The sequence below is a fragment of the Haplochromis burtoni genome, unplaced genomic scaffold (genome assembly GCF_018398535.1).
Source record: "Haplochromis burtoni strain Fernald_Lab_line unplaced genomic scaffold, NCSU_Asbu1 Contig_199, whole genome shotgun sequence".
NCBI classification, from domain to species: Eukaryota; Metazoa; Chordata; class Actinopteri; order Cichliformes; family Cichlidae; genus Haplochromis; species Haplochromis burtoni.
This window is the reverse complement of record NW_024582560.1, coordinates 856737-882832: the sequence shown is the minus strand read 5'-3', so window position 1 is coordinate 882832 and position 26096 is coordinate 856737. Positions and strand designations below refer to the sequence as shown.

Below are 26096 nucleotides of genomic sequence, written 5' to 3'. Positions count from 1 at the left end.
CCCCCCCCCCCAAATGTTGTCTGTCTTTTACCAAGCAGAATCTTAGCTCTTTGTGTTTAACAGTGAACAGTTTTCAGAACACAGCATTTGTGTGCTAACACGACTTTAGAGCCTGAGCTGACGTGTATAAAGAATGACTCCAGAGTCAGTTTGCAAGACCAGTGGGAAGAATGTGATCAAAGCCTTCAAAACAAATCACGTAAAGCAGTGTTGCAACCTTTTACGACAAACTTAGAGAAAGGTCACATTGTCTTGTTTTCATGCTCTAGGCTTTTTCAACATTTTACAGACTAGGTTTTGAGTTTTTATGGGTTTTTTACTTTTTGTTTTTAGCTCCCCTTAGACCAGAAGAAACACTTCTAATGATCACAGAAGTTTCCCTCCAATATGAAGCATGCCTGCCCGCACTTCCCATTATAACCACTAAAATTTCCACTCAATTCAAAAGTCACTCACACCTACAGCTACTTTGGAATGCAACGGCTATAACATCAGCCAGTACACTTCTATGAAGTGATTATTTCTTCTGCTTTCACCAAAAAAATGTAGCTTTAGAGTTACCAGTTGAGGTTAGAAACCTCAATTCTCCACAGTGCTCATCAGAAAGCATTTCCGTGGTTCCATATGTTGTCCTTTACAGATAATATTCCTCCAGAGCAGATTTAGGCCAGGAGGCCCTTTTTGTTTTTCACTCTTTTAACTTTGGCGTAAAAACAGCTGAGTCATCAAATAGATGGTCCTCCTTGCCCCTGCCCCCACATACCCAGGAGGTTCTAAAGCCTTAACCAGGCCATCTGACTCATGTCATTCATCAAAATGAGTGCAATCACTCAACATGTACAGACATACTGTAGGCTATTAGCGGGTCCTCAGTTACGTGACTAACCTGCAGTGTTCAGAGGTCATACTTCTTTACAAAGGATGTGCATTTGATCATCTTAGGCTTTCGCGGCTTTAGCAGAATAAACAAGCCTGCCATGCCAAACGCAAGAACGATGAAAACCATCTGAATTTTTCATTGCTATTAGATGCATTTAACAGACTAAATGTCAGTTAATAAGCAGCTGAAACTCAAGGAGCAAATGTTCTATGGTTCACATGTCCTTTTGTTTGTTATCTCTGGGTTGCATTTGCTGCTTAGTTTGGAGAAAAACCCCTCAGCAAGATAAAGATCATTTTCACAATCTCAGCCTCTGCTTGTTTGCTTCAAAGCTAAACACACTATCACTCTTCTGGAAATTTTAGGACAGACTGGAAACTGTAGCTGTCCACAGCAAAGTGAGCCTTCCCAGATTTCTCCAAACGATGATCCATCTTAAACAAGTGTCTGTTGAGCCCTAAATCAAAAGGGCACTTAGCAACAAACTTAGTTACGGATTTGTTTAACCGTCCCAGTTAGAGCAAAAAATTCATCATGGAGCTTATTTTCAAAGAAAACAGCTCCACATCCTGTCTGCTGATTTGCTGCTGACACTAAGTGAGCTTCTGAGAGCTAATGAGTCACTCTCACGGACATTCCCCCAACAGCAGATGTTTTATAGCAAACAGCAGCGAACTGTCAGGGATCTTCCGAGCCTGAAATCTGTAGACAGTGAACCTTCACTTAGTGACAAGGAGGGCTTTTACCTCTGAAACGTGCAGTGGTTTTCAGAGGACCACACCGTAGCAGCGTTTGCCCATCCCCAGTCTGCTGGCAAGGTATTTTGAGTTGGTGCAGACCTGAGTGTGGTCCTTTCACTGGAGCCAAGGATGTCACCTTCACAGTTCCAGCATGAGGCTTTGCAGGGGTTTGGTTTTTGTGGGTTAATCAGGCATTTCCATGTCCCTGTGAGGCTGTTTAAAATTGTGAGGGTTCAGTGTGTCACCGGCACAAGTTATTGGAAGGCTACACTTGGATCAACCCACACTGGCTGATTTGTGGGGTCTGTTCTCACTGAGGGTTTAGAGGCACATTTGTAACAGGAAGGTGGTCCGTTATAATCAGCGTCCTTTTCCTTGGTCAAGCTGGGAAAATTTGTATTGAAATTAATCCAGTAAAGCTTCTCAGGGGGTAGCAGTGGAGGACAGGGATGGACAGGGCGTCTAGATTTTGCATTAAAGCACAAAAAAGTGTTTTAGAGAACAACCATGCTCTAGAAAGGTATCTAAACCTGCTTTCGAACTTGTCAGCAAGCAGTAGGCCTATACTTTGTTAAAAATGCTTTGTATATGTCAGTAGGTCACATTTCTGCATGTTTTATTTTATTTATGCGGAACACCTTTTAAGAAAATTAAAGGAATAGATTGGATTTCTACATAGAAACAAATCTTGTTTCTCATTCATGATTAGTAAGATCATTGTGCAATCTGCCAATTTTGTCTACGCTTGATTATGGTGATGTTGCTTCTCTATTCAAGTTGAAGCCTCTTGATTCTGTGTACTACCGTAAATTACGATTCATTACAGGTGATTGTTTTCTTGGTCACCATCGTATCTTATATGAGAGAACAAAATGTGATAATGTACAGTAAATCGAAGACAGCAGCATTGTATGATATTTATTTACAAGGCTCTTTGCTGCAAAGATTGCCTGCTTATCTCCTTGACTGAATTTAAACGGAGCTCTTACAATGTCAGGCCGTGGGACATTTTAAACATTAGCTGTACCTGTTGTTCACACTGAAATAGGAAAAACTGGATTGAAATATTTCTCCACCTACAAACGGAACAAACTACCAAAATGTTATGAAGCTACTCTTGTGCATTTTTTAAAATTGTGTACATGTACCTGTTTGTCTAACTTTTTGTATGTGTTTTATTTTGTTCACAGGTCTGTCTTGAAAAATAGATCTCAATCTCAATGAAGCTAAATGTTTAAATGAAGGATTTAATAAGCATTTATATATTTTCAGACCTGTGACAGATTAAAGCCCTTGGCCTCTAATTTTCACGTTTATTTGCTTTTTTGCTAGCTCTTAGCTTACTTGAGCACAGAAACGGTTATACAGAAGACAAATTCTCTTAAAATCAGAAGAATCCTCAAACAATAAAACTAAAATCAGCTTTAATAGCTTTGCACTTTTTTTCTCATCTTTTCAGCGGCGTGGAATCAGTGTTATGGGGGTAGTTTCCAGAACTACTCAACTTCTCATTTTAGAAGTAAAAAAAAGGGGGTATATCACATTAATCTGTAAGCTTTGGATCCACTTGCTTTGCTTTTATAACTCTTGATCCTGACTGGAAGTGTTTTCCAGTTTTATGGCAAAGTAAGCTAAACGCCAGGTGGCCGAAGTTTCAGATTTATTAGAGACACATGAGAGTTGTACCGTTAATCTCAATTTTACTGTTTGCAAGATATTCTGATGTAATTAAATTCAGTCTTCTAAACTAACATCGACATGCATGCAGGCAAACTCTCAGGAAACAGAGGTTTTGACGGTTATAATGAGACAGATTTATAGACATAAAGGCATTAAGAGCACTCTTTTGGACTGTCAAAGGGAGAACACAATGGTTGAAAAAGAAAGAAAAAGGATTCATGTGTTCCATGTGATCAAAGTTGTGCGCCTGGCGTTGATGACTTTGCTTGAAACCAGTCATCCACGGACACCACTTGAAGAGTGTGATGGTCTGGCTCATCAACACAAAGCCGACAGGGCCAGAAAGATTTAAGACAACTCTTATTAGTGTCAAATTCAAAGTGTTGCAAACTGGTCCAGGAATTCGCTGGAACTTTTGGATTTTGCATATCCTTCTTCTATTAAGTGTCATAGCACTCGTTTGAATCAGCCGTGGAAAACAACTTTTAACCAGCAAGACAGAACAGGACTAATAATTAATAAGTCAAGTAAACCTATTGAGTTGGTGAACAGATAAATCAGCTTATGAAAAGAGCTCTTTTGAAACCACTTGAACAAGAATGTCCCCTGAAGTGAACCCTAAATGTTCCCATTTAGTGACTGTTGGTTGTGTAATATTGTTCTGCCAAGCATCGTGACTCATCGGCTTTTATTGCTGTTTAATTTTAAGATTGTAATGCCATTTTTTTTTTATTAGCGGCTGCTTTTTTACATGTCCATAAACATGTTTCCATGTCCAGCTGGGTTTGACCCGTGTTCCTGGTTCATATTTCATGCTTTATAAAAGTTTTTAAAGACATGGGTGTGAAGGCCATTGTGGTGGGTGAGCACAACATGTGAACCTATTTTCAGATCCGAGACTACAGGCTGCTTGGCTTTAATGTGTTGTTGTGGATACAACAACTGGCTATTTCTTCAAATGCATCCCCATCATTTTACATCCCTGCAACCCCCTCCTCAGGGATGGTTTTCCTTAAAAGGATGCTGCTCTCCATCTTTACCAGTGATTACAGGGTGCAGGGACTGGTGTCTTTGTTGAGGAGAGATTTTTTTAAATTACAAAAACATACAGTTCAAGCACTTTTGTGTGGAAAGAATGTACATTTCTCTGTGTTTGAAAAAAAAAATGGTCGTGCGGGTAGGGGGCTGGTTGGGTGGCTGGAAAAAATAACTTGGAAATTTGGACCCATTCCATCCCAGTTCATCTCCTCCTCCCCTTCCTTCCCTCTATTTCTCTCTCCATCTCCGTCTGGCTTTCAGAAATGTGTTTCTCGTTGTCTGTCCCCATGCCTATAACTTTCAACACGCTCGGCTGGCATATTCTTCATGCTCGAAAACCACTCAAAACAAAACGGAAATCCATCTTTTTTATTCCCCCTCCCAACAATGATTGTATTTCACAGAGTCATACTCAAGTTTAATCAACAGCCAAATGAGAAAAACATATAAAACAAATTTCCATACGTGTAAGCACACTTGGAGAATGATTGTCACGTACAGTGCAGGAAATTAGTCCTATTTTCTTCAGGATCATTTACTATTTCCCTCAGGACACCTGGCCCCTTTCACTGTAATGATAACTTAATTATACACATAAATTATCCTTTCTGGTCTTCTGCACTCAAAGTACTTTAACATGCAGTATACAGGTCATTTTAAGTGTAGGGATTAAAAATAAAATCGCCACTCTTTCCATGTAATCAAATGTATAAACTCCAACTCATTAATGTGTTGCTCTTTCACATCTGGAAGTGAATACAGAGCCCAGATAAATCTATAACGTAGTAACAAAATATCTTTTCCAGCTACCAGCAACTATAGGAAGTTAAATGCCGTATACGTGTGTTTCCTCCAGACGTTTATGTTGGCGAGGTAGGACGAGCTGCATTAAGAGCCTGCGATGCTAACCGTGGGAATGAAATCACAGCCGCTGAAGTTCCTTTATGATGTGGCTTCTCTGCCCCATGAAGTTATATACTAATAAGACAACATTGTGGTTTCTTAATCAGAGAGACAGCTACCATTAATTTAGTGAAAAACGTAGGCATACACTCTTAATTCACCTTCTCGGTCATACACATTAGGTGGTTAAAGGAGCAGTATGGCTTCCTATGAGCAGTCATATAGGAATATGGTAAATCCGTCTATGTTTGAGTCAACTATGATATCAAAAGGAGAACAAGCAGAATCTGTGTCTTTTATAGCAGAGAGTTCAGGTCACTGTCTGACGATTGGTAAACTCCATCTTCAAGCTGGGCTCAATGTAGATGGAGTCAAGTTTGCCCTGGCCTACATAGCTGCCCCTTGACCAGCCTGGCTTATGCATTCTTCTCAATCTATGGGCCTGATCATCATGCGGACAGACTTCATTGAGTAGAAACCTCCGCCATAGTCGGCCCAGAAGATACCATCTTGGTATTTGCTACGGTAGACACCTCCGTTGTACCAGACACCGTTGAGATTGGTTTGGCCACATCCGTTGTACCACCAACCTCCTTTATGGAAATGGGCACAATTACCTGCGAATGGAAAACAGAAGAATTGGTTATCATATTGGTTATTCTTCTCAGTGAGGTAATTGGCACTGCCCTAGAAAACATTACTATAATTTTAAAAAAACTATAAGTTTTTTTCCCTTTTTGTTCTGTTTTTGTCCTTTTGTTATCTTGAGATTAGCATTCTGTGTTGTGTATACACATTTAACATAACATTGTATTGTATTTTGTTATCTTTTACGTCTGCCAATAATGATGGACAGAAAAAGTATTTCTAGCGATGGAACCCAGACTTTATTTTTTCTATCAAGTGAGAAAAATTGACTGTGATAGTAAAGCTTTTCTGAAAGCGACAAATGGAGGACACCACGTGCTCATACAGCAGCCATGCCTTAAATCATACATTGCTTTCTAGTCTATTTTACAGTAATTATAACCATATTTATGAAATGAGCATCTTGCTGTGATATATTTTGAAACAAAGTATTGAGACTATAAATTAAATTAGGTGAAAATGTTTACTGAGGTAACTTTGTAAACTTGTAATCAGCTGCACTGCACCCAATTAGAAAGACTGCAAGTGTAAAGTACAGTTTGTTAGACCCATCCCATCTTTTACATATACCACTGATATGAACAAACTTGGCCTCGTGTCACAGTGTGTTCCCTTTTGAATCTGTTAGTCGATTCTGATATGTTTTGACCAATCAAGAAGGACCACTTAGACTGCAGATTCCAATAATTTAATGGTCTCAATTATTCAAAGAGAAAATGTATATTTCAACACTTCAGAGAAGACTATGTGTGACAATCTCACAGTATTGTTTACCTGAGAAAGCATCTTTGTCTCGATCCAGAGTAGTGAACTGTTTGCCGTTGTGGCTGCTCAGAGAATCCCCAGCATTGCCCTGGTAGGTGCCCAGCCTCAGGCGGTAGCCTTCGCTCTCTGGCTCCAAGTGGAAGCTGCTGTACTGAGCGTAAACCTTCTTGCCCATCCAGTCCTCCAGCTCCACTAGCAGCTTGTAGTCCCCCTGCCTTCCGAGGCCGTAGATGCCTTCTAGGCCGAGCCAGTACTCTCCGTCTATGTTGCCAAAGCCGCTCTGAGTCAAAGGAAGATTAAAAGGAAAGTTACAAAAAAGATCACAGAAAACAATGTACACTGTTTGTTCTGCGGTTACCCGTGGAGTTTAGAAACATGAGGATTATTTAGGAAAATAAAAAGGAGTTGTGGGCGATGATGAGTGACTGTCAGGGGAACAAATGAGAAAGGTCTTTCTCATGACATGATTCTGCAGAAAAGTGAAAATTAAAAAGGAAAAAAAAATACATTGAGATATACGGATACCATCCTGCATTTGAAATTCCTGAGGAAGACATGCTGTAGAGTTTATGCTGGAAAAGCCATCTGTCTTCAAAATTCTCCTTCATTGCTCCTACCCCACAGCAACGATCTCTTGGATCATTGCTAATAGTGAAACTGGCCTGGCCACTTGTGTTGAAAAACCACCAGCCATCTATGTCTGGCTACATGCCGCCAGAACACTTCACTTGGTAAAAGAGGTTGAGGTTTGTGATTGCGGATTAGTTCGGGGAGCCAGCAAATGATGAATGATGTAGGCTTTGAGTTTGAGGCCTCCTCTGTGGTGTGTGTATGTGTGTGTGGCTTTGTGGGAGAGTACAGAGGTAAATCAGTGTTGGAAATTGCAATTTAGACTCCAGCCTTGACCTGGTTGAATGGAACTCCGGATTGCAGAGGCTGCCAACAATGATGTACTCAATCTCAGTCTCACTGTGCTTTTGATGTGGTGTAGTACTAACCATCCACCCAGGAAGGTGCTGTAGTAGAAGCAGTTTGGAAAGAATTTGGCTCCAGCTGAGCTGTGGAACATACCTTCCTAGTGGGACAACTAATGTTTCATAATGGGAAAATAAAAAAGGATCTCCAACAAATGGTGCTGCTGACATATCTTACAGTAAGTGAATACATGAAGATTCAGGCTCAGGGAATTGTTTCAAACACCCCAGTGGTTCCTCTAGATGGAACGTATAACAGCACATTGTTATCTCTGGATAGGCCAAGTATTTATTTGACAGCACTTTTAAAAGAAGAAAAGAGGGGGAAAGAGATGGGGCAGAGGAAGTGCAATTGTCATCACCTTGTAGTTTTCCCAGTTCCTGAAGAAGTTAACTGAACCATCCCTTCTGCTCTGGATGACAGTCCAGCCGCCGTTGTCTATGTCCTGTTCACACCAGGCCTGCACTGGCCTCTCAGCTTCATCTGGTCTGATTAGGTACATGCCACTAGTGCTGTAGCCAGCCTCCTGTGCTGCAAGACAGTCTCTGAATGGGCCTGAGGGAAAAGAGAATAAGAGAAGATACAGTTGATAAATGTAAGAGAGAACTAAAAAATCTAGCTCTATCAAGAAAGTAAAGAGCTGGACAAACATTCTACATTTTTGTAGGAAAAAATAATCAGATTTACTAAAAATACATTTGTATATGCTTAGAAAAATCAAAGACCTGAGACAAAAATCTGAAGGTGAGGTTTGTTAGGCTTTTTGAATTGTTAAGGAAACGGATGCTAGGCTAGTTAGCTTTTACCAGTACTGTTTACTATTAGATTCAGCCAGTAACTTATTTATGCTACATAAGAAACTGAATTGGACTTTAGAGCATTCGGTTCTTTTTTTCAATGCACAAAATTAGTAATAAACAAAACAAAACAAAACCCAAAAGAAATCAAATATGCTTCAGCTTAGATTAACAAACTATCCTCAAGTTAGCCTAACCTAGCTAAGATGTAGTTAGCGTGGACTACTTTTTGTATAGACCAAAAGTAGCACTCCCTTAATCCACGCTATCAGTAAAAACTGTTCCGTTGAGTTTATGAATACTGAATACAACATGATGCTCATTTTGTAAGTATGGCCCTGTTTGATATTGACAAGATTGCAAAATGTAAATGCTCAGCTTGAGGCTTTAAAAAGACTTCACAAATCACTGGGTAACATTGCAGGCTTCTTTCTTTTTTTTATCCTGTTTTGTAGGTAAGTGGTTTCAAATGTTACATTTTCACAAAGCACACTTCTCTAGAGAACAAAAGGTCAATTTTGACCAAACCTATCATCCGACCGCAATTGGGTTTCATAGGGCAGATTAAATTAGAGCACTGAGACAACGAGTTTACATTACAAGGAACGAAATGTCTGACAGAAAATGAAATATGCGGGAAAAAACAGTAAACACGGGGAAAAAAAGTCACACAAGCACACAGAGTAATATAAAACACATGTATTGTAGGTCTGCAAAGTTAAATACAGAGCAGTAGAAGAAAATTGGCCTATTAAGTCACTTTAATAAGAAATAACTTTCCCTCATTTGAAGTAATAAAAAAGTAGATATCTTATTAACCTTTCTTTAATAATGGCTGCCCTTTCTCAAGCTAATTTAACATTGTAAATTTTTTCATTGTTGGCAGGTGTAGAAGTGAGTTTACAGAAAGGATGAGGAAGTCGCTCACATTATGATAATAAGGTAAAGGTATAGTCCATTCACTTATATAACAGAATTACCTCTACTTTGCGGTTTGGACGGCGCCTGTAATGCCAGCCTGAGTTTTGTCTGCACTTCACATGCAGTTGCAGTTTTATGAAGGATCTTTTGCACACAGCTGCACTGAAGTTCAACACACTCTATTATTCTTGGGTGAAGGTAATTGAACTATCTGAGGGAGATCTGTTGATGAGCAAAATCTCACTGCTTAGGACTTTCTTTGTTCTACTTTAGGTTGCATGCCTCTATTGAGACATTAGCGCATTTTTATTTCCATCCTGCTTTGTGTTCCTTCTGTTGAGGTGCGAGCTGAATTTACAAAATCTTTAACCTTTAGAAGTTGGGACACTGGCCCACCTGCAGCTGTGTTCAAAATTTTGGATTATTATTTTGTTGTGGTTGGCCTGTGAAGGCTGCTCTACATTTTACCATGACTGTGTTGGATATTTGGGACTGAAGCAGGGATTAAATGAATGGATTTGTGGATGGATGAGTAACTCTCTAACCTTCTGCGCTGAAGTTTCTCTGTGGAGGTTTCTGGGCTTCCAGGGTACCGCTTGTGGGTGACGGACCGGAACGAGAGCCTCGTTCCCGTGCAAACCTCTGGATTTCGTTGGTGAAACGTGGCACATTGACTGGAATGTTCTCAGGCACCACCTGCACCAGTGGAGGTCCAAGAGGTGGATGCTCATGCCTACGACTATACACCTGCATACAGCGCTCTTCCAGTGCTCCTATAACCACTGACTGGTTATTCACTATTGCTGACAGCGCTGCATATTTGGCCTCCAGTTCCCTGTAACGGGATGCCAGGCGCAGCGACTCGGTGGTGGCGTTGAGGATGCGTGTCTCCAGCTGAGCCAGCTCCAGCGAGTTGTCCCTCTTCCGGATGATCTCATGAAGCAGCTGCATGTAGAGCTGGGTCACTCGGGAGTTCATGTTTCTGCTCTCTTTCCTCAACAGCTTCATCTCATTCACCAAGTTGCCATCGACGTCCACCACCAGCTTCAAAGTTTCCATCTCCCGACGCTGCTTAGACAGCAGGTCGCGCACCGAGGCCACATCCAGGCGTGTCACTCGATCCTTGTCGGTTGAATAACCACGGGTGGCACAGATGGGGCCTGTGATCTTCTGCTCAGGGACCAGGAAGGTGTAAGAGCATTTTTTGTTTTCTCCATTGGCCTCTGGGGCCCTTCTTATCCGGGAGAGGATGGGGTTCTTGGTAAAGGCTTGACTGTTGCTCCAGAGGGACAGACCAAGCAGAATAAATACGGTCCACATTCCAGGTCCCATGGTGTTTCCTCTATGCGTTATCAAAAAAACGTACAGATCTATGAAAAGGAAAAAGAAACGCATTGCATACATAAGGAATTAGGTTGGTGTTATTCTAGAGTTTTCCATGAAAACACCATATTTGACCTGCAGCTCCTTGCAAATTCCCTGCCACAGATCTGGACATCAGTGGGTACCTGCTTCTAAAAGGACTTTGGTAGCATCAAAATAAACTGACTCCACTAGAGTTGGTTCAGATATTTATCTTCATCACTCATCTCTTTCCATTTGATCATCTGTCTAACAGGCAGACTACAAGAAAACTAAGGTTTTGCAAAGGCTCTCTTTTTTCCTTTGAATCTGTTTAATCCAGTGTGGCTGCAAAACTTAGTCAAAAAGCACCAATAACTAAATAGATTTTACAAAAGTGAAAATTGAGATACACCTGTTTTCACGTACTAAGCTGTTTGTTCATCAGCAGGAATCTGTGTATTTAAAATCTCCTATTCTAAATACATTCCCCTCGTGGGTTCTCTTTCTTACCACATTTGTATCAGGTGTCTGGGCGGGTGTGAACAAGTGCTGAGATCTGTTTTTAATATTTCAGTAGACCTCATGGCTCAGACCTTCTGCAAATCTCCCCTATAGTCTTTCACCATACTGGCACCAGCTTATGTGGATAAAACAGAGGAATCTGACAAAAGATTTAACTCCAAGTGAAAAAATTAAATTAAATTAAAATATACTTGAGAGAAAACTGTGTTACTGTGGTCATGGAGGATGCTGAATGTGCTATCTTATAGGGAAGCATCCAGTGGCAGTCTGTGTTTCATGAGGTGCAGACATTTTTAGTCCGGTAATGAGCAAAGAAAGCAGCAGGTGGTAGTCATTGGGCTTCTCTGACTCACTTTAACTTCTGCCTGGCTGCTAGAAAGCAGATACATTTGAGTTTTGGTGACAAATAAAATAAATTGGCGTGTTTGATGAAGAGCAGAGTTTAAAAAAAAAGGGGGGGGGGGTTCCTGGGTTATGAGTAATGTTTTCTGGAGTCTATTTTTGGGAAGAAAGCTGGTGTTTTGATCTTATTGGTTTTGACAGCGCAACGAAAAGAAGCAGGGGTGGGCGCATGCTAAGTGAAAGATCCCTCCTTCTCATATTCAGTAACATGGCTTGGCTCTGGAAGTGGAGCAATAACGGCGAGTCAGCGTCAGGCTGACTTTGGCAGTCAAGCCAAATCCAACCAGAAGGCAGTCTGGTGGATGAGTTGAAGCTGAACCTTCAGCTGACACTTCTGACAGGCGCATGATATGAACTGCATCACGCTGATGCTCTGAAACACATCTGCTGAGGATTTTTGCAGATGCCCACGAAGGCAGAAATTAATGATCGCGAGGCAGAGACAGCAGGGGCATTGAATCATTTCTGTGGCCTTAACTTGATGTTTAGTTGCATTGAAGAGCCCTGACCACAGTAAACGGGACCGATCCCAGAGCATTACCTAAGCTCAGAATGCTCCCGTAGCAGAATAGTACCCTTTTATCATCCTTGCAGGGAAAAAAACATGCTCGCCTCAAGGGAAAGTTTTTTGTGTTCTCATGAAGCACAAAGACTCATTGATAGAAGTAAAGCTTTGGCTTGTTTTAGCTTTTACATATGGAACTAGCTTCTGTTTATTTGGCATAGATCACAAACCATATGATAGGAAAGGAAAAGGCGCTTTAATGAAAGTGGCCCATGTGTCGGGCTTCAAAAACACCTTGGCACAGGCAGTCAGTTATTATTACTCAGAGAGTGCATTTTTCCTGTCTTTCTGTAGTCACCGGTCATCCCTCCCTTCAAAAGCTAAGGCTCAGCAATTGGCCCATCTGTATGTCTCCAACGCCACAATATGAATCTCACAGGCTCTGGTCTGACAGGAGTGACAGTGTTTACATAGAGGCTCCTCAGCCGCAGCTGTGAATCTCATCTGCAGTTATTACCACCAGGTTTCTCTCTGTCGTTCACACCCTGCTGGTCTTCATCAACTCGGCCACAGCATTCATTTTTCCCTCCCTCTTTTTTTCACTTATTAAAAGGGTATTTTCACCTCTACGTTGCTTGGTCAGAGCCAGACCTGACCAGATCCAGCCACCTCATCTATATTAATATAGTCCTTTGCAACCAGACAGGTCAAACTTTGCGGTGGCTGGTTTTCCCCAGTGGAGAAGGGAACTAGGAGGACTCTGCCAAATGGCCCACTAACTCTAAGTGGCACCACTGTGTGCTGGTAAGCTCCTCGATTAAAGGATTTTCTTTTATATATCTGCGAACACAGCGTACGAGTCCCTACGGTCCCATCAAACTGGTTATACCAACATACAGAATATATTATTGCAAATCACATATCCCTCCTTTTTATCCCACTCAAACTTTGTTGTGGCTTTTGCTCGGAGCCAGCAGATTTCTTTCAGGATTAGACCACAAGTTATTCCGACGGTGCCACTGATTAAGTCTGTCTGCTAAAGAGACAACATTAAACATGAACATTAAACATGGTGAATGGGGCCAAGTGGTTCACATCAGACATATTTCCTTTAGGTAATTAACAGTCCTTCCACAGATCCTTCTAAAGCCATCAGAAGAAGGTTTATACTCAGTACATTGCATTTAGATCTGTGCTTTGAATTCATCAAAGATCTACAGATTCAATAATGCGCATATAGTTCAAAAATATACATACTGTCACATCAGTTTCTGAAACTTCACATGCCACTCTGAGCTCTTAAAACAGGCAAAAGTCTAACCTGTGTCAGTGAGATCAATCAGTGGTCCAAGAGCTGCAGGTAGAACCCAGCTCGGTGTCTCACGCGTGCCTCCTCTGCTGGTTCTCCATTCCCATCTCCTCACTCCCAGTCTCACTCTGACTTTGTTCTCATTGAGATTAACGGCCTGCACACTATGCTATGGCACCAGCAGAAACTGTCAACTGGAAGAGGACACTGGAGGGTGGTCCATATACAGAACGAGAGGGGCTGATGGTGTGATTTTTTTTTCCTCCTGTAGTCTGAGTAGAGGCTTTGGCCCTGCCTTCCTCCTCTGATGTCAGTTTGGGTAAAAGACTCCTCCTAATATAAAGTTTCACCACAAAGTGATGAATGCACTTGGCTGTGAGTCAGTTACTGGTGAAGGCACATGCAAAAAACAATCTTTCTGCCATCTTTTAAATCCTAACAAGATCTGGTTTGCAGGGTTAGTCAGTCTCCTACACACGCAACATGCCAGTCAGGCTTGAAAGCTGATGGACTTTTTCCTTTTCTCCCTCTCACTCACATATTCATCTGTCAGTTTCATTCACCTAACTACTTCTCACAGTCTGCTTACTCCACGCAAATCTGTTTCCTATCAACTCGAATCTAATGACTGAGTGATTCTGGCGATCCAGTAGCTCTAGCATAATAATACGAGGTCTGTTTTTTGGAAGCGAGTGCTTCTCTCATGTTTACTCCCTATATGGGATGTGTGTTCCTCCAGAGGCAATCCAAGAGCTATTGGCAGCTGTGCTTATTTGGTATGAGGATAATATGCACAGGGCTTTTCAAACAAAAAAGAACGCCCCTCAGCTAAATGTTTTGGACCGGAGAGGAAGCACAGGCTTTGAAGCATGGGGATTCTCTGTGTGGGGAGGCATACTTCAGCATGTGGGAGGACAGTATTGTTTCTGAGTAATCAAGACAGGATTCATATTGTAGAAATGTGTCTGTGTAGAAGTGTGTGGGTGCTCATGTGTGACGCACACATGTGTGAGGGCATATGTTTGTTTGTGCGTGATCGACATAGTGAGTCTCACTGCAGTGGGTGAAACTGAAAAATTACAGCAAACAGGAATGAAAAATCTTTCTTTTTAAAAATGTTTTAGAAATCTGAAAATCTGAAAAGGAAAAAGCTTTTTTGATAAATTAATGTAAATCTTTAATTTGTAAATAAATTGTTTTAGCCTTGGTAATACCAGATTTCTGAGCAAGTAAAATCATATCAATGAATAAAACTAACAAATTCTAAATTTGTTCATTATTTTTGAAATAATTTTGCAGTAAGTCTGAAGACGTCAAAGTGACTTTACTACTTTTCAAAATAAAAAGAATTATTCAAATATATTATGAAAACAGACATTACTCTTTGAGCAAAATGCTCCTCATAATTTTCCCGTTTCTCTGAGTTAACATGATGTTTTACTTCAGACTCCACAGTGGTTACCAAACTTTTTCGAACACGTGCCATTTCAGAAGCTGAAAAAATGTCCTGCAGAATCAATAAGACCCATATTCCATTATTATTATCAACCTTTAACAATAAAACATGGCAAGCATAATAACATCTGCAAACTCTTTTAAACTCTAAACAAATCACCTGGTCTTCCATGCTCCACCTGAAGTGGCTCACTGCTCAAATTTCTGAAAACCAAGTATATGTAAAGTGTATATTCTGGAGGCACATAATGGAGTTTGATCCTTTGTATCTGTGGATAATTTCTGTGAAAGTTCACTTTGAACTTTGAGACTTAAGCTGTCACTGTGGTAAAAAAAATAAAATCCACCCCTCTCTGTGAGCCCCTCCTTGTGGCCGAACTACTCTACTACCACCCAGTTTCACCTTCGCAAATACCATAATTGTACTAGTTTATTCTGAATGAAGATATGAAGATGCATGAAAGCAGATAAATTTTTTTAAAAAGTGCAAAAACACAATAACAAAAATCCCAGCTAAACTAAAATAATATATTTCTTAATGTGGAGTAAAAGAACTGACAGACTCCACAAAAACATCCATATTTTTTTTAATCAGAATTAGTAACTGGTTTATGTGTTTGTGTGTAAGCATATGCTTTGTGGCTATGTGAATGTGGGAGGCTGTATTCAGTCCAAAAAGTAATAGATAGTTATTTTATATTATTTACATGTTCATATTCCTATTCAGCAAGAAAAATGAGAGGCACTTTGGGTTGCCCCAACACCTAAAGAAGGTAAGGGGGAAATACTGGTCTAGTGGAAAGTTGGAGAATACATATGCGATGAAATCAAAGGGAGAGGGAAAAATATATATTTTTTATTTTATTTTTTAAGACCCAGTCCACATTAATCGTAACACTTAATGTCACCATCTAAGTCTCACTATTTAGAATCTATGCAATACCTCCAAAGACACTTCTCTAAGCTTGTAATTGATACGGCGTTTAATCCCCTGCAATCACAGACACTGCGCCAAGCCCTCGGTGACGTCATGCGGCTTGACCAATCACAAGCTGGACATTGACAGTTCACACTTGTGGTTTGACGTCTGGCGAAAAACTGTAGCGACTTTAATCTAAACAGAGGAGCGTTTGCTTAGCTGTCATTCGTTTAAAGGGAAGGAAATGAATAAATAATCAGAGTAACATGGTTTAAAAAGCAGGTGAACGAAGTGTTGCTGTTACTTTTTTCATTTTTCCTACGGACTTCTCACTTTCAAGCATGGTGAGTTTGACCCCATTCCCTTCCATGTAATGTCGCCAGGGTTTTATTTTCGTGCACATCGACTCTGTGACAAGCACTCGGCTGTTGTGTAGAGCAGTAGAAGCAACAGTTGTTATTGTCCACTTTGCCCTCCAGAAAGCGGTGGGGTCGAGGCGATTTAAACAGGCTTTGCTCGTGAGCGGAGACTCATCTGTGGCGGATAAAATTAGACTAAGGTTAGAGATCCGTGTCTCTGTAGATCCGCTGAGGCCTGAGGAAGACCACACAGACAACTGGAGGGTCTATGTAGGCTTAAATGCAATTAGAATAAACTGAAACCTCTTAATATGACATTTACATCACAGAATTATGACATATAATAAAACTTGCACTGTTGTATTTTGGCCAGATCACATGGAATATTATGTAAAGTTTTCCCTCTAATTTGAGTCGAGTGAGCATATGAGCATATACTTCTTCTGTAGTGTGTGTGTGATTATTGTGATACATGGTGATGTTCTTGCAGGATGCGGAGGGCCCCCCGACGCTTTGTGACCTCTGCTTAGCTCAGGTGTGCCAGAGCTTGAGCTCTCTGTGCAGCATGCGAGCAGACGGCTCCATGAGCCTCATCTGGGCCCCGGTCTTCCCGCAGGAGACTGCTGACCAGCTTCTGAATCACATGGCAGCTAAAGGTAGGTCAGAAAATAAAACAGCTCTGCAAACATCAATTTTCTACCGCTACTGAGTGGTCGCAGTTGTTTGGCAAACTGAAGGAAAGAAAAATTATTCCAAAGCATTGAAGGTGAAATGATTTATTAGTTCGCAGTAAACAGAGGTTTCAGTTTGTCATATTGCAAGAGTAGGAAAGGTATATTCCACAAACATAAATATGGCTTAACCGATGCTTCTTTTTCCTACAATATCCCTATGTTTGTTTCTTCCCATAAGAGATACTGAATGACACAACTGTTGGGATTTTCCGAAGCTGCAAAGAACTCCGTCTGCGCCGAGCCTCCATTCAGAGCTGCCCACTGTCTGCAGAAGCTTTCCGCCTGGCTCTTTGCCCTCACCGGCTCCTGGAACTAGATGCCTCCTGGGTCTCTGGTGGTCTTACTGGGGCTGACATTGTCTCAGGCTTGGCCTCCAACCCAGAATGCAGATCCAGCCTGCAGAGGTTGTCCCTCAACGGTTTACATCTGGACTGGGAGTCTTTAGAGGCAAATGGTGGGATCCATGTTGGCTTCAGCTCCTTGCAGGGCCTTAGAATGCTAAAGCTTGCCAACACAGACCTAAATGATGCTGCCCTTGAGGATATCTGCAATCTCCCTCACCTGGAGACGCTGGATATTTCTTGCAGTGCTATCTCTAAGCTCACTGCACTTCTTGAGTGCAAAAACACCCTGAGATCCCTTATTGCCCACAGGCAGCGGCACCTGGATATGTCCCCTGCCCAGCTGCTCTTTGTCTTTAGCCAGCTTCATGCTCTCAAGCATCTGGACTTTTCAGAGGACCACTTCTCTGTAGATGACAGCGATGGAAGAGGTGGAGATGAGACAGTGCGGCAGCTTCTGGAGGGGACTCCCCAGGTCCTCCCATCACTAGTTTCTTTAGATATCTCTGGTCGGAAGAGAATCAGTGAAGCTGCAATCAGAAGCTTTGTGGAATCCAGAAGTGGACTGGTCTTTTTGGGCCTGCTAGCCACTGGGGTTAGCTCCTGTGACTTCTTTTCTACACAGAAAAGCCTAAAAGTAAGAATCTTTTACTACCCAGGGAAAGCAATGGTAGAAATACAAGCCTGATTACTGCACAAGCTTCTCATTTATTTTTGACTTGAGGCTCTGTTTGTACTCTTTCTGAATTTTCCCACTGCATTTCCTCTCTCTGTAATGCTGCTGAATGTGTGTCCAGGTAACAGGAGAGGCTGATGAGAACCAGGTGTGTGAGGCACTCAGAAGGTACAGAGACCGCGAGTGTTTCATACGAGAGGCCCTTGTCCATCTCTACAGTCTAACCACTGACACTGACAAACCACAGCCAGACGTGCTGAAGGTGTTGTGGTCTGCATTGCTTCCCGACATGTCTTTAGTAAACCTGTGGAATGACTTGTTTGATTGGGTGGTAACAGAAAACCAGTTGGCTATTTTGTTCAGTTTAGGAGAAGCAAAAACTTACCATAAGTAAGATTTTACTGTAGTATCTCCCTTTGTTCTCCATTGTATGAGATCTTTTCCCTTGTTCATTAATTTCTTTTTTAAAAACAGTACTGTCACTGAAACTAGCATTTCCTTTTTTTAACTAAGACCTTGCCAAGAGAAACAGCATATGCAGAGACCAATGCAAACATTCACACCATATCTCAAAGTACTAAAACATGATTTATTGAAATAAAGAAAAAAGTAATATAAATAATCTTTTTTTTTCTCAAAAATCTTTGGTTCTTTGGTATTTTAAACCACTTTCCTAATTTACAGCTTTAATGTCCTGTGAATTGTGGATATTGAAGAGAAGAGGTGGTGAGGCAGTTTAAATTACAGCTTTGATGTTAAATAGTACAGTCCAACTGTATAGATGAATTGGTTGAATAGAGCTGAGAATTGAACAAAAGAACATGCGGATTGGATATTGCTTTCATTACTTTTTCGAAAACACATGCTTGTGTAATAATGATCTGCAAAATGATTCCCAAATGAGATACAGTACCACAGAGAGTACTTCTGCAAGATCCTTAAGTATAGCAAGATTAGCACAACTGCTAACACTGACCTAAAAAAAACAAAACAAAAAAAATTGAATCAAAGAATTGGGTACAAAATTATATCATTAATATAAAAATTAGCTAAATGTATGTAAGCTATTTAAATTTTTTTGCTAAACCAAAGCGATAAAGAGTTGGAATGTAGGAGCTAGCTAAAAGTTTTAGTAAATATCTGTATAATAGTTTGGTGAAGTGTTACGGTTAAACTATAGGCTAATGTGGTTGAGTAAAATAAATTAGCTACATGAAATTCTTAATGCAAAGTTATGAAGTATTTAAATATGGCTAGCAGTTATATTCGTAGCATAGTGTGTAGCTAGCTATGATTAGCTGCTCATGTTAGCTAGTCTTATTAGCTATTTATTTATAATTTTAGAGCTAGCTAAAGTTATGAATAAAAATTAATAAATAGTTTTGAAAAAAGTAACAGGTAAACTGTAGTTAAGATTATGAATTGAAAGTTTAAATTGCAATGTGAAAGTATGGATTAAAGTAACGTAAAGTTATTGGTCACTAAGTGTCAAGTGAAATGAATAGTTGTTACAATGAGTCGAACTCAGAGTAGTAGTGAATGGTTGACATTGTGAACTTATAGTGATGATGGTTAAAACAATTAGCTGATTACAGCTGAGAAATAAGCTGAAAGGGTTTATCGTTCAGTTTAAAATAAGTGCAAATGAACATAGATTGGTGCTTTTTTTTTATTTATTTATTTTTTTTTATAAAAGACAGTGACAGTGCTCTGAGTATATTTCAGATAAAAAATGTTGGGCACCACTAATATAATGGATATTTTGTTGTCCTATAGCTGGTGGTGAGTGGTATGCAGAGGCACCCCACCTCCTTGCACATCCACCTGGTCGCCACAGCGTGTGTGTTTAACCTGACCACTCAGGACTTGGCACAGGCCATGCCCATCAGCTTGCTCAGCTCTACTGTCACCCAACTGTTAAACACCATGAAGAATTTCCCCAACCACCAGCAGGTCAGGAGTATGCTCAGTGCCTCAAAGGCTTTCACTCAGGATGTGGCATGTACTCTACTCGCCTTTGGGTTCACTACTAATATTAGGTGTTTTAGGAGTTTAAAAACTTGGCGTCTCTACTGGGATGGAAACTTGTTTTCCACAAAAGGTTTTTGTATTAATCTTCTGGTGAGAGTGTGTGTATGTGTGTGCACGCCAAAATTTCAGACTTATGATATCAACTTTTCCTCATTTTGCCGTCCCTACCTGCTGCCAGGTCATAGCCTCCTTTCCACTATGTGTGCTTCCCAGCAAGCATGGGTCAAAGTTGAAAGATGCTGAACCCGCAAATGCTCCTGAGCTGTGCATTTGCTTTGCGCAGCAGCAAAGTGCTGTTGCGTGGTGCAAGCAATTGAAGATAATGGATGCACTGAAAAACCATTATTTCAGGTAATGGATGGATTTCAGTGCATGCCCCATCCTTTGTGAAAGCCACCATCAGATTTTAGAATCATAATATCATGTAGTTGTATACCAGCAAAAGGTGGCACTCAGTGGTTTGAGTTGCTATTCACCAGAATCCAACTTAATTCCTGACAGAATTAAGACCTAATCCTGACTGTAGTTGTAGTTGCTCTATAATACCCCATACTTCAATTCATGAAGTGTTACCGTCTCTCCAGGTGCAAAAGAACTGTCTGCTGGCCCTCTGCAGTGACTACATCCTCCAGGAGGTTCCTTTTGACAAGTTAGTTTACTTTCCGTCAGTCGTAATATGATCTTTGAGTCCATTGGTCTGGCAGTAGCCAAAATAATCAGTGCACGCATAGAGTGGCAGTGTAGTGTTTTTCCATCAGATTGGAATCCAGCTGAGTTGTGTTTTTTTTTTTTTTTTTTTTTTTTTTCTGAAATGCAACTGCCAAAAGAAATAGTTCTTCCAGATGTTAAACCAAAGCAGTGAACTTTTCACAAGGTTTTGCTGTGCATCACTGGTGTATTTTTGTAATACTGTGTTCCTTATATCCACGCTGCTATCGTGCTTCAGGTATTTAGCGGCAATGCTGGTGATTAACTGGCTGAGCAGCCACGAGGATCCGACCCTGCAGAGGATGGCTGTGGCTGTCATCTCCATTCTGGTGGCCAAGGTCAAGACTTTTCTCGCTCGCTGTGCATTAGTCTGCTGCTGGAAAATAGTGGTGGCACCTTTTAATCCTACCTGTTGAGAGCTAACCCTTTGACACTTATTTCAGCGAGCGGCTTTATGCTTTCATTTAGTCCAGTTAAATGTGGACAATTTTCCTGTGGGATAAAAGTACCCTCTTGTTTTAGACTGACATTTAGAAGAATGGATAAAAAACCCTTAAAAGAAGCACTCATCCATTTGTTTTTATGTGCAGTTGTCCACAGAGGAGATGGCACAATTCAGCAAGGATATCTTTATAATGAAGGTACATTAAGGCTCTCAGGGTACCGGCTTAGCACGGGTTTATTTCTAATTCTCTCCCTGTGTTTTTCTTTCCCTCACCGTCTTTCTCACCTGTCCATTTACAGTTACTTAATGCATACACGTCTCTACTCGATGCCCTTGTCATTCCATCGCTTAATGCACGCCTACGCCTCAATTTGCTCTTTCTCTGCTTCTCAGTCACTTCGTCTTGCTCTCCACACTTAGTTATCCTCTTTTGCTCTATGTCTAAAGCTACACATTAGTATGTTCCCGCTATGTGTACAATATTTCTCCTATATATTTATTTATTCTACAAAAAAAGTAATCTCCCATTTTCTCTCCCCCTCTGTGCTTTTCCACGGTGCCATATTTCCTCTTCTTGTTGTCTCTGTTAACAGCAGCTGCTGGCTATTGTGCAGCAGAAAGCCATGGTTGGAGTTGTCGACTCCACTCTGAAGTTTGCCCTGAGTGCTCTGTGGAACCTGACGGATGAAATGCCAGTAGCAGCGCGCAATTTCATTGAGTGCCGGGGCTTGGAGCTGTACGAGGAGGTTCTGGAGGTAAAGGAGACCAGAAAATAAAGCAATAGACACACTGATTAAAAATGAACATCACAAAGAGAGACGTTAACATAAGAGTGTATGTTTCCTCTCATGCTGTTCCCTTTTGCTTTGCAGTCCTACTACACTGAACCTTCTATTCAGCAGAAAGTTCTTGGCCTTCTGGTGGGTAGTGTATATACTTTTAAATGAAGTCATCTGTAGGCAGCCGTAATCATACACAAAACAGTTCCTGTGTTATGCTTGCCTTTTATATTATGTTTTTGCAGTCACTGCTATAATTGGTCTCCCTGAATTGCAGAACAACATTGCTGAGGTGGAGGAGTTGCAGGCTGATCTGATGGAGGAGGACATTTTGGAGCACATTCTCAGCCTCTTGCAGGACTCTCAGGTGGATGTGGGGGTTCGCTACTTTGCAGGGGGGATACTGGCGCACCTTGCTTCCAGACCAGATGCCTGGACCCTGGAAAATGAGTTGCGCAGCACCGTACTGAAGCAGCTGGTGTGTGTGTGTTTTGAATGCTGCTCTTCACGTAAGATCTACCACATTTTGTGAATATGCCTTTCTGTCTCGGCAGCACGATTCCATCATGACGTGGACCCATCTTGAGAGGGAGATGGTGTCTTACAGGTGAGAGAATCGCAAAGACAGAACAGAAATATGTAAAGAGAGAATAAAACTAGTCTAAGTTTGACATCAGACATGAGCTACATGCTGAATAACACTTTATTTAAACAGTTTCCCCATTAATTAGGTTACACATGTTACATTCTCTTTAGATCACTCAACATTTGCACAGTTTTCACCAGTTTAATCAGTGGAATACAAGCCTGATCTTAAACACCATGGACAGTTCCTTTTAACAGTTTTTACCTCTCAGCCTGAAACACTTGGGGCATTAACTGGGTTAACCAGGTGGGCAGCAGTGATGATAACTCGAGAAAAGGTTCTCTGATAGCTTTGAATATCAGCAGCCTTGACCTCATGATTAAGGTAAGACTTCAAGGTCAGAGGTCAAGTTTAGTGAACACAGTAGCTTGAGAAGGAGGTCATGTAGGATCTTTTAAACCATGCCTATAGGTATATTTACTCAGGAAGGATATCATATAGGCTTCTCATATGACAGCACAGCTGCATCTACTGACAATCTCTGATACTTTTGGATTTTGCAACTTTAATATAATTCATGCATTGTTTTCTCAATGGTGCAGCTATACCAACGCCACTGTTTCAGCGTTTTAGATAAAATGACTTTTCCCCATTTGGCATTCATTAAATTTTCTTAGTGATAATAACCCTTCTGCTGTAGCTGTATGAATTTTCCAGCCAGGGCACAATTTGATAGCTGAAGTCTTAAAAGATGACCTGGTAATTATGTGTTATAAAACTCGTCTTTCCACTAGATTTATGGCAGCTAAAGATTCGACTGCCAGGAGCCTGAGGGGTATCACTGGCACTTGCCAGTTTGGTTTTGTTGTTGTTTGTTTCTTTTTTTCTGCTGAGTTATACCCAGAATTCTACCACAATCGCTACAGAAAGCTCAGACATCACAAGAAAACGTCCTAAATGTGATTGAGAATCATTTTCTGCATCACCTTAGCTCACATACTCAGCTGGATTGCATCTGGGACAAACAAAAACTGGGTTATTTGATGTCCATGTTTCAGGTCGTTCCATCCTTTTTGCCCTCTGCTTCAAACTTGTCAGCCCGCAGGCGTGCAGCTGTGGGCAGTCTGGGCCATACATCTGGTCTGCACTCAAAACAGTAAGACACACACACAAACACAGCTGTGGGGATCCAAGGACGGTTACACTATCGGCGTGATGGGTTGATCTGAAACAATTGTTTTATTCATGCAAAAATATGATCATATTTTATAGGCTGTTTGGTTTATTAATAGTCTTGAGCTCTATCCCTCTTTCATCTTTTTATCGCTTCTCCTCTCCTCAATCCATCCAGCTTCACACTACAGCAGCATGCTGGAGAAGGAAGGCCTGACTGAACTTCTGAAAGCTTTGGCTGCACATCCCAGCACACACAGTGACATTAAAGGACTATCAGACAGCGTCTTGAGCATGGTTGAGAAACATCAGATTCATGCGGGAGCGTTCAACAATCAGACGGCACCTCAACGCTCTTGACAGAAGTGTTAAAAAAAGACTTTTACTTGATTTGCTATCTTTGACCTATATCTGAAATACGCTAGATATATAGTTGCAGAGAAAGCAGAGGCAGTATCAAGGTGCAGACACTTGTTGCTAATTATCTGGAAACATATTTAATAGAATAAACCACATGATGCATAATATTTATTTCATATGGACAGTGTATTTGCTTGATGTAAAAAGTTATTTGTGTTATCTATTTTTTAAACTGTTTATTTACTTTGAAACCAGAGTTGTTGTTTACAGAGCGAATGTTCTACTTTGACATGTGCACTGTTTTTAGTCTACATTGATAATGGGCTGAACAGCATAGAAGCTTAATAAAATGAACTGCAGCTAAAAATGGATTGACTTAAGGTTTTAATTTCAAAACCTGTCACTAGGGGGTGCTTTAGTACTGTATTTTTTGGACTGTTTTGCCCATAATGTGTATTTGTGTAAATTATTTAGGCACTAAATGTACAGATTCCAGGTCATCATCGTGTGATAAGTGGCTAGGTACCAGCAGGCTTAACCTGCTGTTTATCTGTTTTTCTCTCCTCTTCTTATTTTTCTGTTCTCTCGCACACTGTCGCTCTCTGGCTCTCTGAATTCATTATGTTTTATGTAATACAGCCGGAAGACAGAACTGCTTGTAGGCATCGAGAGTGTCTATTATAAATTGTTCTATTAATAATTCCTTTTGAGAAGTGAATTTAAAAAGCTCACGTGAATATTTGACTATTACCTGGCTGCTCAACTTTTTAAGTGTCAATTTGCTTCGATTCACCTGTTTAAAAAAGAAAATCCCAGCAGGAATTTAAAAGTATTTATTAAAAAATAAAATAATGTTGCATGTTGTGATTCAGCCAGGTTTCTCATTTCCTTGGAAGTGGTGGGTTATTCTGTACGCTTGAAAACGGGAACCAGATCTGATCCAGAGGCAGCATTTAACACAGACTCGCCTTCTAAACTTTAAACTCACAGTGGCAGCCCTGTGTTAAAAGTTTAAGTGCTAACAGCCAGAGAGGTGTGAAGTTCAAGTCATGAGAAGGGTGGAAAAACAGCACTTCCTTCGAGGGTTTTTATTACAGTTGTGCTGTTACTCGATAGCGTAGAACTCCACTTCCACACAGGAAAAGACGGCGTGTGATGAGTTAAAGTGACTGGAGAGAACCGAGCCGAAGGACAACAGCGCTGTGCACTGTTACAGGTCTAAAGTTTCTTTCTGTTGCTCGAGGAACCTATCAATATTTAAGTGACACGAGGAAGAAGCAGACAGAAGGATATCAAACGGACAAAAGCAAGAGGGAAAACATGGAAATGGTTTGTAAAAAAGAAGAAGAAAAAAAGCTGAGAAAGGGCCAACGAAAGTCTAATTTGGTTAATTAACAAGAAGTCAGTAAGAGGATTATGTATAAAGAGAGCTTCCTAAAGTGACTGATTATCTTTACTATTTGTAAGAAGTAAAGACGGAAAGGGGTTCATGATTCTTTTAAAAAGAAATTAACAGAAGTCAAATCCACAATTGAATGACTGTATTCACTGGGCTGACTGAATTAAAAATGGACGTGATTCTGTCAGGCAAAATTAGTGTATGTGATATATCACTGATGGTAGACTATAGTGTTTGCTAGATGTCAAGTGTTGAAATACAGAAATTCTGGAGTTTCAAAATTGACCCAGGTGTCTCCGAAGATTCGAGCCCAAGATTCTTCATTCAGGTGTCAAAATTATGGAGCTACTGATTCAACTTGAAGACTATTAACTGTTTACTGTGAAAGTACAGGGACACAGTACCTTTTGGGCATGCCAACCTTGACCCTCACTTGATCCCTGAAACTCCTTCCCTGTGTCTCTCAGTTGCTTTCACCTCCAGCCTCATAATGTGCCTGGACTCCTATCCTTGAGTGTAAGGCAAGGCAAGGCAAGGCAAGTTTATTTGTATAGCACAATTCAACAACAAGGTGATTCAAAGTGCTTTACAGAGACATTAGAAACAAAAACAAATAAAAAGCATGATTTAAAATTGATTAAAACAAGCAAACAAACAAACTAATTAACAAACAAACAAAACAGTATATAAAATCAAAACAGA

At 40.7% G+C, this 26096-nt stretch overlaps 2 protein-coding genes across 3 annotated transcripts; one reads left to right on the top strand and one right to left on the bottom strand.

The window, feature by feature from the left end:
• Positions 1-3997: 3997 nt before the first annotated feature.
• angptl1b (angiopoietin-like 1b) lies at positions 3998-13688 on the bottom strand. Its single transcript, XM_005935641.3, has 5 exons — positions 13442-13688; positions 9893-10717; positions 7991-8184; positions 6664-6934; positions 3998-5858 (listed from the first exon to the last, which is right to left on the bottom strand). The coding sequence occupies exons 2-5, from the start codon at positions 10677-10679 to the stop codon at positions 5671-5673; spliced, it is 1440 nt and encodes a 479-aa protein (XP_005935703.1). The 5' UTR covers positions 10680-10717; positions 13442-13688; the 3' UTR covers positions 3998-5670.
• Positions 13689-15901: 2213 nt separating this feature from the next.
• On the top strand, positions 15902-25178 carry LOC102290843 (protein zyg-11 homolog). Of its 2 annotated transcripts, none has more exons than XM_005935639.2 (14): positions 15902-16147; positions 16653-16818; positions 17075-17874; positions 18035-18175; positions 19690-19866; positions 20529-20593; positions 20891-20990; positions 21243-21293; positions 21694-21852; positions 21970-22017; positions 22154-22354; positions 22431-22483; positions 23521-23618; positions 23814-25178. In XM_005935639.2, the coding sequence occupies exons 1-14, from the start codon at positions 16145-16147 to the stop codon at positions 23993-23995; spliced, it is 2244 nt and encodes a 747-aa protein (XP_005935701.1). In that variant the 5' UTR covers positions 15902-16144; the 3' UTR covers positions 23996-25178. The 2 variants fall into 2 exon arrangements, with proteins under 2 accessions (XP_005935701.1, XP_005935700.1); XM_005935638.2 differs by having other exon boundaries at positions 21691-21852.
• The last annotated feature ends 918 nt before the right edge of the window (positions 25179-26096 follow it).

Excerpts from the sequence above, each read along its gene's own strand:
- angptl1b (XM_005935641.3), bottom strand. The coding sequence starts at position 10,679 with ATGGGACCTGGAATGTGGACCGTATTTATTCTGCTTGGTCTGTCCCTC. Across the intron at positions 6,935-7,990 it reads GGAACTGGGAAAACTACAAG|AGCGGCTTTGGCAACATAGA; the intron begins GTGATGACAATT and ends CCTTTGACTCAG. Across the intron at positions 5,859-6,663 it reads AGACAAAGATGCTTTCTCAG|GTAATTGTGCCCATTTCCAT; the intron begins GTAAACAATACT and ends TTCCATTCGCAG.
- LOC102290843 (XM_005935638.2), top strand. Across the intron at positions 20,594-20,890 it reads CAGGAGGTTCCTTTTGACAA|GTATTTAGCGGCAATGCTGG; the intron begins GTTAGTTTACTT and ends ATCGTGCTTCAG. Across the intron at positions 22,355-22,430 it reads GCACCGTACTGAAGCAGCTG|CACGATTCCATCATGACGTG; the intron begins GTGTGTGTGTGT and ends CTGTCTCGGCAG.